The sequence below is a fragment of the Adiantum capillus-veneris genome, chromosome 14 (genome assembly GCF_014529385.1).
Source record: "Adiantum capillus-veneris isolate H3 chromosome 14, ASM1452938v2, whole genome shotgun sequence".
Classification (NCBI taxonomy): Eukaryota; Viridiplantae; Streptophyta; class Polypodiopsida; order Polypodiales; family Pteridaceae; genus Adiantum; species Adiantum capillus-veneris.
Genome location: NC_140944.1, coordinates 159,884,398 through 159,900,143, shown reverse-complemented (window position 1 = coordinate 159,900,143; position 15,746 = coordinate 159,884,398). Strand labels below are relative to the sequence as shown.

At 45.1% G+C, this 15,746-nt stretch overlaps 2 protein-coding genes across 2 annotated transcripts; one reads left to right on the top strand and one right to left on the bottom strand.

Annotated features, from left to right (window-relative positions):
* Positions 1-7,584: 7,584 nt before the first annotated feature.
* LOC147443471 (SKP1-like protein 3) lies at positions 7,585-8,634 on the bottom strand. The gene is made up of 2 exons (XM_086529510.1): positions 8,218-8,634; positions 7,585-7,758 (listed from the first exon to the last, which is right to left on the bottom strand). The coding sequence occupies exons 1-2, from the start codon at positions 8,632-8,634 to the stop codon at positions 7,585-7,587; spliced, it is 591 nt and encodes a 196-aa protein (XP_086385636.1).
* A 6,469-nt stretch (positions 8,635-15,103) lies between these two features.
* On the top strand, positions 15,104-15,433 carry LOC147443470 (uncharacterized). Its single transcript, XM_086529509.1, has one exon. It carries the CDS (start codon positions 15,104-15,106, stop codon positions 15,431-15,433), a length of 330 nt encoding a protein of 109 aa, XP_086385635.1.
* Positions 15,434-15,746: the final 313 nt, after the last annotated feature.

The window sequence follows — 15,746 nt, the reverse complement described above, 5'->3', positions numbered from 1 at the left end:
AAAATGCACCCACACTATCAACATATGGAGTAGGCAACCGCACAAGTAAACCAAATTCACTCACTCCCATGGAAGCTTCTCTCCTTTCACCACATCAATAATTCTCTTACTTGAGCCCACATCCATGTGACTCAAGAGATAAGAGACACCCCATTCTCATTTGAAATTCATAAAAATTCATAATCCTTGATCTTTCCTAATAAAATTGATTAGGCTTAATCCTAATCAAGGCTTCTAAAACCTATAAATAGAACCCATTCCTCCTTGTAAAAGATATCACTATACCATTGCACACTATATTGAGCGTAGCACACGCCAGTTCTATCTTGGTTGTAAAGAGAGAGTAAGCTCTCTATATACCATCACTTTGGTGCATAGAAAAGCTTGAGCTAGTTTGAGTGAGTGCGAGTAGAAGATATTCTTCCTACCATTGTTGTATCTACCCCAACATCAATGAATTGGTAGTTTTGGGTGCAATTCATGTCCAAAGGCTCACGCTTCTCCTCCAATTTGGCTTGGCAAACTCATTCAGCTTCGTAAGGTGACTTGTTTCATTGAAGGTTGTTGTTTTACTGCTTGTGATTCATTGGCTATTGTTTAGCTACCATTGTAAGAGGGTGGATGGTGAGAGGGCTCCCATAACCCTAAGACAATGTGCTAGTGATGCTATAACCAAATCTTGTCACTTCATTCCGCAGGCTCTAAGTTCCTTCTTGTGCAAAATATAAAGTTGAAGCTAAGGTATACTCTCTCTCTCTCTCTCTCTCTCTCTCTCTCTCTCTCTCTCTCTCTCTCTCTCTCGTGTTTTAGTGTGTGAGAGTGTACCATTGGTGTTAGGGTTAGTATAAATTCCTTGCTTGTTTGAGGGTTTCTCTAACGATTCTCCTCTTTTGTGTCCTAGTTCGCTCTCTAACTAGGTGGTGCCCCTATCTTGTTTGGGTTTGGCTGTGGGCTGGTTGTTGTGTTGTGCTTGTGGTTGCCCCAGCCCCAATTGAGCAGAACGGGAGCCTTGAAGGGTGTTTAGAGGTCACCTCTCTTGTTGCCCGCCGCGGACCGCTTCACCACATGCGAGGCATTAAAGGATCAACTTGTGCCAAATACTATGATATGTGAACAAATGCCTCTTGAACAATCCACCCTTCACCCATACATGCCTCAGGTTGAGACTGTAGCTGCACAAAATCTTTGAGATTCTTTAAAAACATCTCTATGAATAACATCCATCGTGCATGCACTACTCCACATATAGTGATCTCCTCCACCACATGAACCAAGAGATGAATTTGACTAAGAAGGACCAATCGAGGAAATGCATCTTCAATGGCACACACAGTTTCTGTTGCAAGTGTTTGAGCAGCAGGGATAGCATCTATTTCGATTTCCTTGGAGCTCACAAATCTGCAAGAAAACACACAAGGATACACTAAGTGCTAGTTGAAATTATTGTGTACATAGAAAAGATGTAGTTGAGTGGAGTCTTGTGGTGTACCTTACTAGATCTCCTAGTCTGAAAATAGCGTCCCTCACTTTTTGGTCCCGACATATACACATACTCATCGGCATAATGAACTACAATGTAAATCAGGGGAAGGGAAAGTGAGTGATAGTCATACACACAAACTATAGATAGAATAGGGAGTATGAAGATTACATGAATCATCTTGTGCCAATCATGGGACTTCAACCCATACAATTGAACGCTTCCACCCTTCTCCACTTTAGCGACCTCATGTATCCTGTTGGTGTGCGAATAGAGGCAATGATACCCTTCACCTTGTCTAATTCTTCTTTGGCTAGCATCCATGGTGCTTTAGGAAGCACAATATTTCCATTTGGGGCATGCCATGGAGTAGCAGAGGCGGGGAGACGTTTTTAAAGCCTCGCATCCTCCCTCACACCCAAAGATTCCTTCTTGCCAATAATGTGGTCCCATAGTGTTTGGACTACATTCTTGAATATAGGTATGTGATCCAAGAGATGTTGTATTTTTAAGTCCTTCCAATATGGAAGCCTTAAAAATATGGAATACCTTGACATACCTTTTGGTGGAGGAGATGGAGCTGGGTTGTTGTTGTGGTCTTTTTCCCAAATGGTTGCCCGATCTGCCATCATGAGCTTTAGAGGGGTCTTCCCATTTGTTGGATCCTTGTGCTTGTTATGCCCTTGGGGTAAGAAATGATGGTTATTTGGATAGATTATCTTGCGCAAGGAATTGGGCCTCTCCATCACCAATGATGGCTCGCAAGTAGGACATGCATTGTGCCCCGATATGGAAAACCCTGCATACATATCATATGGTTAGAGAGATGAGTGAACTAAAGGGAGAGAGGGAAAGAGGGAGAGAGAGATAGAGGAAAGGGGGTTACCAAAAATCTCTCCAAGACCAGGATAGTCGTGCATAGTCCACATAAGTATTCCCTTCACAATGGTCTCCCTCCCCCCCTTTGCAAGTGAGACATCGACAGGAATTCCTCTCCATAACTCGTCCAAATCGTCGATAAGGGGTTCGAGGTAGACATTAATATATGACACTTTGTACTTCCCTGGCACAAGAAAAGAAAGAAAGTATGTTTCCCTTCTTGGTTGTCTTCCATGGTGGAATATTGTAGTTGACGATCACCACAGGCCAAGTGCTCCATGAAGTAGGCTTAGTGCTGAAGGGGTTGACACCATCACTTGCTAACCCAAGCCTCAAGTGTCAAGGCTCCAACCCAAACACTGGCTATTGAGTTTTGATGTGCCTCCATGCAGGTGAATACACGCATCATTGCATCATTTGAGCGATGGTTCGCGTGCCACACGAGAAGATCTACGGTAGACCTGCTTTTAAACATGTGTTGGATGCGAGGAACTAATGAAAATGTCTCAATACCTTGCGGGGTAGGTGCTCCCCACTCACTCATGTCTTGTATCATGCCTCCCCACACACGGGACATGAGGTAGCATGTGCTTGCTCATTGCAGTATAGCATGCAATTGTTGATGCACACATGGAGGTGCTCATACTCCTTTCCAAGTGCAGTGACATACGATCTAGGTCGTTGACAATCTGGAGGCATGTGGTGATCTTCTGGCAACATTTTGCAAAAGCCATTCAAAGTTTATTGTGATGCTTGTGGTCGTAGTCCAGGAGCGGTCTTGATGTAGGAAGTTCTTATGAAGGAATAATGTTTTCAAGGCCAAAATTGGTAGCATAGAATTATGAGAAAGAGCTATTAGTAGTGGTCCATGATCTTACTCAGTGGTGAAATTATCTACTCGGAGCAGATTTCATGGTCTTTAGTGATCATTAGAGTTTATGCTACCGTGATCTATCCGGTTCAGTGGACGGGCCAAAATCATCCCAAGCAACCTACATTAATAAATTACATACAGTAATTAAAATCAAATTACCAAAGAATGTTAATAAAATATCAGTAAAAAGTAAAAATTAAACTTTTAGTTAAAAATGTCATTTTCAAAGTACTAGGAATACTTTCATTTTATATCTATTTTATAAAAAACATAGTACCAATAGATTTTGAGGATCAACAGTAATAATATCAGAACGTGGCCATCTGTTTATATGGCCCGAATTTGCACCGCGGTAATAGACGCGGTAATGATTGCGGTAAGCCACGCGGTAATAATGGCGGTAATAGGAGCGGAAAATCAAATTTCAAATTTTTTTATAAATAGGGGCACCCGCGTGCCCCGAATTTCATCGTCTTTTCCACAGAAGCCGAGATCGCGAACCTCACAACCTTGAGCTCTACCTCCATCTCTACTCTTCTACTCTCCACCATCTGTACTCTTCCACTCTCATACCCTCTCCCAACAAGCGCTTCAATTTCATGTAAGTTTTGTTGTTATGTTTTTTGAGTTTTTCACACGCATACACACACACGCATACACACACGCATACACTCATACACATGCATGCACACACATGCATACACATGCATACACACACACTATTTAGTGCACGTGTATGTTCTTTACACACTAATTAGTGCATGTATTCTTTACACATACTAATTAGTGTGTGCATTATTCTAATGCACACACTAATTAGTGTAAGTAAAGACACACCAAAACTTAAATTTGTTAATTATTAGTTACTTGCAAAATCTAAACTTGTTAGATTTATCAAATTTGTTAAATTTATTACTTGCATAACCTAATATGTTAAATTTGGGATTGGCCATGCACACACTAATTAGTGTGTGCATTGGCCAATGTGATTGGTCAATGCACACACTAATTAGTGTGTTATTAATGTGTGCATTGGCCAAAGTGATTGGTCAATGCACACACTAATTAGTGTGTTATTAGTGTGTGCATTGGCCAATGTGATTGGTCAATGCACACACTAATTAGTGCTCATTAACACACACTAATTTGTGTGTGATTAATGTGTGCATTGGCCAATGTGATTGGTCAATGTACACACTAATTAGTGTGTGATTAGTGTGTGCATTGGTCAATGGGATTGGCCAATTCACACACTAATTAGTGCTCATTAACACACACTAATTTGTGTGTGATTAGTGTGTGCATTGGCCAATGTGATTGGTCAATGTACACACTAACTAGTGTGTGATTAGTGTGTGCATGGTCAATGGGATTGGCCAATTCAGTGTTAACACACACTAATTTGTGTGTACATTGACCAATCACATACTAATTAGTGTGTGAATTGGCCAATCCCATTGACCAACGCACACACTAATTAGTGTATGTTAACACACACTAATTAGTGTACGCTAATTAGTGTGTGCAGAAGCCAATTACACAAGCCAATGCACACACTAATTAGTGTGTGGACGCACTAATGCACACACTAATTAGTGTATATATGTTAACACACACTAATTAGTGTGTGCACAATTCAATGCACACACTAATTAGTGTATGTTAAAACACACTAATTAGTGTGTGCACAAGCCAATGCACACACTAACTAGTGTATGTTAACACACACTAATTAGTGTGTGCACAAGCCAATTAAACAAGCCAACACTAAAACACACACTAATTATGTTAAATTAAACAACAATCAACACAAAAACAGAAACATACCTCCATGATTAAGAGGTAGGTGACGTATTAGGCCCCAATGACTGTCCAAGTGATCGCGCAATCGGTCACACTAATCATAAACACAATAATCTTTTATTAGTCAATACACACACTAATATCTTATTAGCACTCAAGGCTTTGCAAAACTCTTTTATAGGTTGTAGACACACATTGGATACTATAGAGAATCCAATGTTTGAAAAAAATCAATGTGTAAATTTTCAATCATATATTCAAATTTTATACCCTAGTTTAATCTTTGTCGTAATAAATGCAAACCATGTCTTCTTCTTCCACACCACGCTTTCGCAACATTGAGGATTTCATGGCAGACGAGATGTCATATCCCGACACTCTCTCTGCCTATCATTCACAGCCGTCACCTCGGCAGTCATCATCAGGGTTCGGCTGGTTTCGGGACGCTCTAGGTGGGTCCACTGCCGTACTTGTGATCGATCCAGATGTGGAGAGGGCATTGCGTCTTCGGGCTGAGTGGTTAGGTTCACAACAGACCCTTACGCAGCGCTATTCACCGGTGCAGCTAGCAGCTTTTGGATTATCAGAGGTCTCTACTCCAACTGGTGGCACTCCATACCTGTAGAGTTTTCCAGCTACAGCTCTAGGTTCAACTTTTCCTTCACAGGGTCCAACGCCCGAGGGTCCGACGCCGTTGGATGCGACGCCACAGGGTCCGACGCAACGGGCATCCACCTATCCATCACCTATCCAACCTTCTGCCCTACATTCACGTCAGCGCTCTTCTGACAGTCAGCGTCAAGGCAGCTCGCGCGCTAGCGCCGGTCGATCTCGACGAGGGAGCGGAGCTAGTTGTTGTTTTGGGGGGGGAGGGGGGGAAGTACTACAGATTCTCCTCCACAGTCACCACTCCCTGCTCCAGCAGAAGATGAGTACCATGACATGCCTTCACCAGATGCTCGCGGGTTATACTACCAGGTTCATAGAGGAGGTATGGTGGATCTTGGGACAGCGCAAGGCAGGAGATTCCGCACACGTTAACCAATTAATCCACTCCACATATATCAATTGTTTTCTCAAATTTGATCAGCAAGATCCCTACAACCTCACATATATAGAGACAACCATGCACACGCGTTTCCCCAACCCTGAGGGGCAACAATTCTCAAGGTAATGGTTGCAAGAGCATGTCAAAACATTTCTGAAGAACAAAAAGTCTAGTGTGAGGAGAGCAGCAAAGAAGACAATGGAGTCTCCAGAGCATAGTTATCGGCCAGGAAATGTCCATGATGTGAAGTGGAAGACCGCTATGGGCGAGAAAGAGGACGAAAGGGCAACAGGTGAGAGGATGTATACGCGTTAAGTTGAGGCCAGATCCCATCAGACTCCTACGCATTATGGTTCGAGAGGAAAAACGGCTTGGAAAGACAAATATGTAAGTAAAAATATTAGTTTTATTGTAAAAAATCTAATGTTTTTCATTTAATTAATTGGTTGCTATTTTTTGTCAGTATAACATTACCATGAGTCGCCCGCGACCAGAGATGTGCAGAGATATAGAGAGAACCATACCGAGTATCAAACTTGGTGTTGGTTGTTTAAAAATCAAATGATCTCTCGAGAGGAGTCGAAAATGCGTGCAAAAGTCTGCAACATATAAGTTTAATCTTATCTAAATAATCAAATTGTTGATTTTATATCAAATATTAAATAACAAAGTGTTAATTGTTTCTTTTTTATGGTTTTGCAGAGTCAAGGAGTTCCACGTGAAATGCCACCAACTCCTCCATGAGCATCCTCTATTTTGTATACGCGGGCCCCGTTTTCCCTATCCCACATGACCATACTCTATTTTGTACAAGCGGGCTTTTTTTGCCCTTTATGTAAATGCAATACCTATCATTTTATGGCTCAATACCTCCCCCAATTGTAATTCCACTTATGTAAATGAAATTATCAATCTTTTTTTGGCTCAATGTATTGTCCAATTGTGATATTTTGTTGTAATTAATAATAATTTTGTAAAATAACTAAAATAAATAAAAAAATAGATGACCTTTTGGATGGTCCTGCAAAGGACAATCCAAACGGTCATCTGTTTTTTTATAATAAATCCCGCTGCGGTAATGCTTGCGATAATTTAGTCGCGGTAATGTTTGCGGATATCTGTGCAGCAACAGGCGCGGTAATGTTCGCCGAAATATTGCCGCAGCCATTACCGGAGGTTACCGCAAGACCATTACCACAAACTTTGCCGCAGTATTTTCCGCGTACGAGAATTTTTATCTTTCAAGTTTTTTTTTTTTGCGGTAATGTGAGCGATAATACCGCGCATATGTTATAGTGCTAGTGTGTGTTCTAAATGTGTGTGTGTGTGTGTGTGTGTGTGTGAGAGAGAGAGAGAGAGAGAGAGAGAGAGAGATTTCTTAAATGTCAAAGCATATTGCTAGCTAAAGGTAAGGAGTAGCAACAAAACTTGACCAACTCTTACAAAAGGAGTGTCTTCAGAGAGACCTGGATTCCTAGTTACCATTGCCCACCATTACAATCATAAAGCAATCCATGTGTTTCTTCTCTTTATTTGTCTCACCTCCTCCATCGGATCTTGTGGAAGTCCATATGCTCTTCGCATCTGCTCTAGAGACTTTCCCTTCAACATCAATTCTGCAACTTTGGAAGCACACTCGTCCAAAAGGTCGTCTATGAGTAGGTAATTTGCAGCCTGATGAAAACCAAAAGTCAACAAGGAAAAATGGTTTCAAACGATAAATTCTCGGGTATTCACTAGGGCCGGTTACCATATGGTATCATGCGAGTGTACAATAGGTTGGTTCTGTAAGGACAAAAGAGGCAGCTTTTACAATGAAGAGTCCTTTACATAGGGGTAAATAAGATAGTGTTGGTGCATGCAAGTGAAGTCTCCCTAATACTACTAGTGAATCGCCAGGGGATAAATTTTTAATCATAGGTTACAACTCACTATTATTTAATTACTACTACATAGCAATTCATCATGTAGAGAGAAAGAGGAGCATAAGAGCAAAATAGAAATCTTTTGTGAGATTTGTTCCGTTACCACGTTGCTAACTAATTAAGGAGTGCCAAACTTCCCTTGAAGTTAATTTGGTAAATGTGAGTTGAAAAAGCATTCAAAATGACATGAGGATATTGAAGTGCTAACCTTCATGATTATCAGAATGCTGGAGGGGGTGAGTGCACTGAAGAAATCATTGGCAGATGATGGCGATTGAACATCCCCTGCAAGGCTATTGGGGTGGTTACTGTTCCCGTCGTAGTGGCCGGTGCCGTTGTTTGAGGGCTGCAGCTGCAAGCGGCAGAAATCGTTGCCATTGCCATTGACGTCGCCGTCGCCGCCAATGCCATAGTTGATTGAGGTCTGCAATTGGAAGCGGTAGAACTCAAAGACCTTTCGAATAACGGAGGGGAGCGAAAGCGAAAGCGGTGCCTTGTATGGATTGCAGGTGTCTTGCAGCATGTTGCGGACGAACAGCGACTGCACTGCCACCGCCTCCTCCACCTCCGTCACCTCGTTGTCCGCTGCTGACAGCAATCTCAATATCCTCGACGGCGTCGTCATATCTGTATCTTTATCTTCTCTTGGGCACATCTAAGCATTTTCCTCTATCGCTTATACAGAAGTCCCGCGGCTGTCTGACTACTACGACACCGTTTTTTGCCCCCTGAAATTTGCATTAAAAATTTCCAAAGTTGCCAACATGCCCTTCAATATCTATACTATATATTAAGGACACTGGTTTTCCAGTGCCACGTGTCAAAGTTTGCGCATCCGGTGAGTTCCGGTTTATATGAGTGAGGGGGAGAGGGGGAGAGAGAGAGGGCAGCCGGCCATACTAGTCCCAATAATATACCCATCAATCCCACAAACATCTCTCGAGACATTATGTTTTACAACTCTTTATCCGAATATCCGTTCTCTATCATTACATGATATTATGAGTAGCGATTTGTGATTGTACTGTGGGCTCTCAAGGTCAAATAGCTCACTATTTGCAGATGAATTTTTTTGTCTAAGACACTTAAAGATAGATCTATATTAACAAAAGGGATAATGTATGCAAATATTTGGAGCAATCCATCATAGAAGATTCACTAATACAATCCCTTACATGGTAGCCCAACCCCCTCTCTATGCAGATTGAAGTGCTTAGACAACCCCCTACATACGGATTCCATAGTATTAACATGACCCCCCTTTCCTTTTGTGTACACAAAATTGAAGAAGATTGTGGTGTTTGGCTATGCTTTGGTTGATATTCATGCCAAATATGGTGGACATTAGTGCTTGCGCGGACATGGGCATATCAATGATGTGGTACTCGGAAATGATGGGCAATGCCTTGATTGATATATATACCAAATGTGTTGCTTGGTGATGCTTCAATAGATTTGTATGCCAAGTGCAGTGCATTTGGTAAACCTCTAGTGCATTTGGTAAACTAGAGGTTGTGCTTGATAATGCCTTAGTTGAAATGTTTGCAAAATGTGATGCTTTTACAGAAGCATAAAGGGTTCTTGAAGAATTCCATATCCATAAAGTCATCACTTGGAAAGCATTGTTTGCAATACATGCCTTACATGGTTGAGAAACTCATTGATATGGTCGAGAGAATTCATGGTGTGATTGCTAGTCAAGGTTTTTTGGAGAAAAAAGTCGTGTGCTTGGAAGTGCTTTGATCAAATATAACAAGAGCTAAAAAAGTGATAAAATCACAAGGCCTGCCATAGGAATTTGTTGTGCTTATACCCACCATGATCAACATTAGAATGTAATCAAGTGATGAAATGATAAGACCTACCCAATATACCCTTTCCACGACCTAAAAAAATGTTTTAGATTCACTTCATAAGGTAAAATAGGTAATTGTGCACCAAGTAGTCTACAACCAGTGCTCGGAAAAAACCTTTTCCCAAAAACTTGGAAAACCTACATATGTGAAACAACAGAGGTAAATTGACCAAATTTGAAGATTTATACACCAAATTACACTAATTTTTCAAAATTTTGTAGGTTTTTTCACCTTCAAATATAAAATTTAGAGGTAAATTTAAAAATTTGTAGGTGGGATTACACTAAGCCTAGGTTTTTTTCGAGCACTGTCTACAAAGCTTCATCTCAAAGAATGGACATCAGGTGATAGGCTACTGTGGTGTTGTAATAACTTGTTTATTGCTCAATGCCTTAGATTTTGGAACACTTCTCTCTGTAAGAACTACATTCTGAGAGAGAGAGAGAGAGAGAGAGAGAGAGAGAGAGAGAGAGAGAGAGAGAGAGAGAGAGAGAGAGAGAGAGAGAGAGAGCTTTGAACAATGAGCGCGCCAGATCGTGTTGACCGACAACAGGGAACGCCGCCACTTGGACCCACAAGTAGAGAGAGAGAGAGAGAGAGAGAGAGAGAGAGAGAGAGAGAGAGAGAGAGAGAGAGAGAAGAGGCAAGAGACAAGAGACGAGGGGCAATGGAGCAACAATGGTTGCAAGGGAAAATAGTGGTCTCCTAGATGTATTGGCGAAGATAGCTTCACACAAACCGAAAGACCCTTCTCCACCTCACCTCCCAAAACCCTGAGATCAAGTAAGAGCATGACCGCGTGCAATTGACTGTGTGTGTGTAAGGTGTGAGCATGAACATGTGTGAATGACTCTGTAAGGGTAACTTGAATGTACGAGTGGTAATGTGGCTAGCTAATGTGAAATTTGTGGAGTGTGTGTATGTGTTGGGATCCTCGTGAGAGGGAACTTTTTCGCGGCGCGTCGGCGGTCCCTCCTTGCCCCTAGCGCCCCCATATGGGCTATCCCTCATGCGGCCCGGCGGTCCACGTTCCCATTCTAACCTAGCTCCCGCTAACCTAACTTCCCACCGTGGACGGCACTTGAGGGGGACCGAGGCCCCGTCTGGTGAATTGCCCCTCTCCGTGGCCATGCTCCCCGCGGGCCAACATGACGACCCGTGGACCCGTCGCTCCCGTGGACGAAACACGACTCCGGGAGCCCCCGAAAGGCTTTATGCAAGTGAGAGCCCCGCTTGGGCCGTGGCCGGGTCCCCGGGGGTCCCGTGGTCCAAAACGGCCTGGGACGTACCCGCGGGGCCGTTTCGGCATTTTGATCAGTTTTTGGAACCGCGGCTCCTTGACGGGACCGACGGTGAATCCTTGAGAGGGATTTCTACCTCAAGGCCATGGGGCTTGGGCGGTATGCCTGAGCACCCCGAATTAAAGGACTTATATGGGAGTAGTACTCCACTCTTGGTGAACCGTGCGTATCCTGTCGGGTAGCTAAGAGGGGGCCGGTTGTTCAACCGAAGCCGGGGTGGCAGTCCTCACGTCCATAAAACCATCTACCCATACTAGGTTGGAGTTAGGTTAACCCAGTCTTCAGAGGCGCCGGAGGGGCCTCCGTCCCTTTTTGTAATCAACTTTTTGAATCAATACAAAGCGCCCGTCACGGGCTTGTTTCTACAAATCTTGTCTCGCGCGCCCCTTTGAAATACTTGCTCAACTTGTTGTGAAGTTGGCTAACTTGTGTTCAGGTGAAGGATCGGCGAACGCGCGCGGCCCCTAAGTCCCATTTACGGGCCGCTCTCCAGGGTCCCATAACACTTGGTATCAGATCCAGAAAATCAAAGCCGGTCTATGCCTAACAGAGGGGCACAAAGACCCGCCGAAAGTGACTCCAACAGCACTCCCCTACCCGCTGCAAGATTGGAAGAAATCGCAGCGGACGGTGTAATTGACTCTTGGGAGTATTCCAGGTGGATACGTTCGCAAGGGAGACTACAACGCCTAGACCCTATCAGCGAAGCCGGGCCAGAGTTTGAGTCCGCGCCTTCGTCACCCAACACGATGAGTCACGCAGACGGAGACTCATTTCACGGGGAGAGGAACGACCCTCCCCGCGATGACAGAATGGACAGGTGGGAGGCTATACTAGAGTCTCAAGCCGCGCTGGTCCAACAGCTTGTACATGTAAGTCTGCTTAATGCTCAGAATGCCACAGCAGACAAAGGAAAAGGACCGGCAAGCACGTCAGGAGTTCCCGCGAGTGGGAGTGATGGAATGGGAAGCTTCAAGCCTATCAAGCCCACTCCCTACTCGGGCCAACGGGACTCACTGATCCTGGAAAAATGGATCCGCGACACAGAGAGCTTTTACCGAACCAGCAAAATGGAAGAACACTTATGGACATCTGTGGTGTCTCATTTCTAGAAGAGAGAAAAAATCCCTACATGTCATGGACCCGCCTCAAGGCTAAGATGCGGGACTACTTCGTTCCGAAGAATGAAGACTTCAGACACTTAGACGAATGGAGGGCCATCACCCAAGGCGAGAGCAAGTTGCAGGAGTATGTGTCCAAATACAGGCAGTCCATGCTGAAAGTGGAACAGATGACTTGGGAGAGAGTGAGACTCCACGGTTTCCTCTATGGGCTCAAAGACTGGGCCCGTAGGGAGATCGAAAAGTAGAATCCTGTCGACTACATGGCAGCGCTCTCCATGGCAGAAAGGCTAGTGGACTCCGACTTGCGCCGAAAGGGGGCCACCAACACAAAGTCCGGGGGAAGTGGGAATACCCCTTCCAACTCAAACAAAAATTAGTCTTCAGCCGGGCCTCAAAGAAGTGAGCCCGCAGGCAGCACGTCAAACCAGCCCCGACTGTACGAGAACTTCTGTAATAACGCGCCAAGCAGCTACAGCGGCTCGTCGAGTAGTAGGAACTTCTCAGTGAACCAGCCTGGAGGGGCTCCTCAGCGGACGCTGCCTTGGAGAGCGAACCTGCCCCGTCCCTGCCGTAACTGTGGGGGTCCTCACTGGGATAATGATTGTCACAAATCTAGCTCTCAGTCTCAAGCTCACTCCGCTTGGGCCAATGAGACCAACGCTGACAGGACAGGAACGTCACAAGTGCAGATCACTGAAATCACGGAGCAAGAGGCTGAAAGCGGAAACAAAGAGTCTACCGAAGGGACGGTCCGTGTAGGAGCCATCAAAGCTTCCCTACACTGCCTGGCAGCTCGTATCAAGCCAATCCCAAATATGTATGTCAAAACGGTAATCAACGGGCAGTCACAATTGGCGATGCTCGACTTGGGAGCGAGTCACAACTTCATCTCACAATCATGCGCCAAACGCTTGGGAGTAAAGACCTGCAAGCCCGGAGGAGGACGAAGCATCTCAGTAGGCTTCGTACAAGGCGAAGACTCGAACACAGCAATGGCATACGACATGGCGGTCCAAGTAGGTGAATGGCGAGCCAAAGTGGACTTCATCGTCGTGCCCATGGATTCCTATGACATGATGTTTGGCTTGGCCTGGTATGACTCCTATGTGATGGGGTTGTATGCCAAGGGCATGAATCAACTGATGCTGGACATGAATGGAAAGGGGGTGATTGTTCCGATCATCCGACCAATGGACACGCCTCCTGCCCGCAAGACCACTCAAGAAAAAGCTCAATCTAAGCCACAACCTTACGTACCACCTCAAGCTCGAGGGCAGGTAAACGCAGGTCAGACTAAGACACCGACGCCAACAAAAACGGAAAGAGGGAAGACTCGAGTTAGCTGGGATCACCTAGTCCCAGACTCAATGTGGATCTCGCCAAAGCAAGCAGAGAAGGCTCTCAAACAAGGGGCCCAGGTTCACTGCTGTGTGATGAAAGTAACACCAGCAGATTCAGACGAAGAGTGCACTATCGGGGATAGTCGCATCATCAAGGTGATTGAAGAATTCAAGGACGTGGTACCGCCGCAGCTTCCAGCTGGGCTCCCACCTAAACGAGCAGTGCACCACAAAATCGAACTAGTGCCTGGCCATTCGCCGCCAGCCCGCCGTCCACCCTACCGAGTGGATGCCACACAGCTACAAGAACTGAAGAAGCAACTGGGGGAGCTACTTGAAGCAGGTTTTATTAGGCCTAGCAAGTCCCCTTACGGGGCCCCGGTTCTTTTTGTCACAAAGAAGGACGGCTCATCCAGGCTCTGCGTCGACTACAGAGCCCTGAATAAAATAACTATCTGGAACAGGTACCCTCTACCGCACATGGACGATCTAACAGACAGGTTGGCAGGGGCAAAATACTTCACTAAGGTTGATCTGCGATCAGGATACCACCAGATTCGGATCGTGGACGAGGATGTGCACAAGACAGCTTTCAGGTCACGATATGGAGCTCACGAATGGCTAGTGCTCCCTTTTGGCCTCACCAATGGAGTGGCCACCTTCTCAGCTGGAATGGATACAGATTTCGGCGACATGCTGGATGAATTCCTCATTGTGTACCTGGATGACCTGCTAATCTACAGCAAAACTTATGAAGAGCACGTAGAGAATGTGCTCCAGGTGCTCCGCAGACTCAGAGAATGCAAGTGGTATGCAAAATTGGAAAAGTGCGTCTTCGCAGTACAAGAAGTGGAATTCTTGGGCTTCTTGGTCACTGCAAATGGAATCCGAGTGGATCCTAAAAAGATTGAGGCCGTGGTGAACTGGCCCGCCCCTCGAACAGTCACACAGGTACGCGAGTTCGTGGGTTTCACTCAGTATTGCCGAAAATCCATCAAAGATTTTTTGAAAATCATGGCTCCCATAACAGACACCACCAAGGGTTCGCTAGCGTTCAAGTGGACAGATGAAGCCCGACGAGCTTTTGAGCACATCAAACAAGTAATGTGTTCTCTACCGGTACTCAAGCTCCCAGAGTTCGACAAGCCATTCGAAATTCACACCGATGCCTCACGCATCGCTCTGGGAGGGGTACTAATGCAGGCTGAAAGACCAGTAGCCTACATTTCGAGGAAGTTCTCAGATCCACAGAAACGATGGGCTACACACGAGCAGGAGATCTATGCAGTGGTATACTGTCTTGACCAATGGCGTCACTACGTATTGGACAAGCACACAAAAGTATACACAGATAATGTTTCACTGAAGTATTTCCAAACACAACCTAAGCTCTCTCACAAACAGAGTCGATGGCAGGATTAGCTAGCAGAATATGACATAGAAATCATCCACAAGCCGGGCAAGCAGAATGCGATGCCAGATGCTCTCAGTCGCATGCCCGAGGTTAATGCAGTTAGCATAATAAGCAGTGACAAAGTACTGGATCAGATTCACGAGGCCAGTAAGACAAACCTCGCAGTATTACAGATGATGCAGAGTTGGCAACAAGGCAAGACCTCAGTGGGACTGTTCGACTTGCGGGATGGGCTATGGTATGCTCATAACCGCGTGTATGTGCCAGACGATCCCACGCTCAAAGCGAAGCTACTCTCGGAAACCCACGACTGCAAAGTTGCAGGGCACGGTGTGCAAAAGAGATCCTTTGACATGTTAAGCCGCTATTTCTTCTGGCCAAAGATGTAGGAGGATGTGGTGGAGTATGTAAGAACTTGCCCAACATGTCAGCTAGTCAAGGCACAACGAATAAAGCCGGCAGGGCTTTTGATGTCTATGCCTACACCATCTCGACCCTGGGATGTGATAAGCATGGACTTCATTGTCGACTTACCCGAAAGCCACGGATTCACTACCATCTTCGTGATCGTGGACTACTTTTCAAAGCAAGCACACTTCATCCCCGCAAAGCCGCCCCTTACAGCCTACCAGACAGCGCGGCTTTTCTTCAAGCATGTCTTCAAGAATCACGGACTTCCACTGGCCATTGTGTTAGATCGCG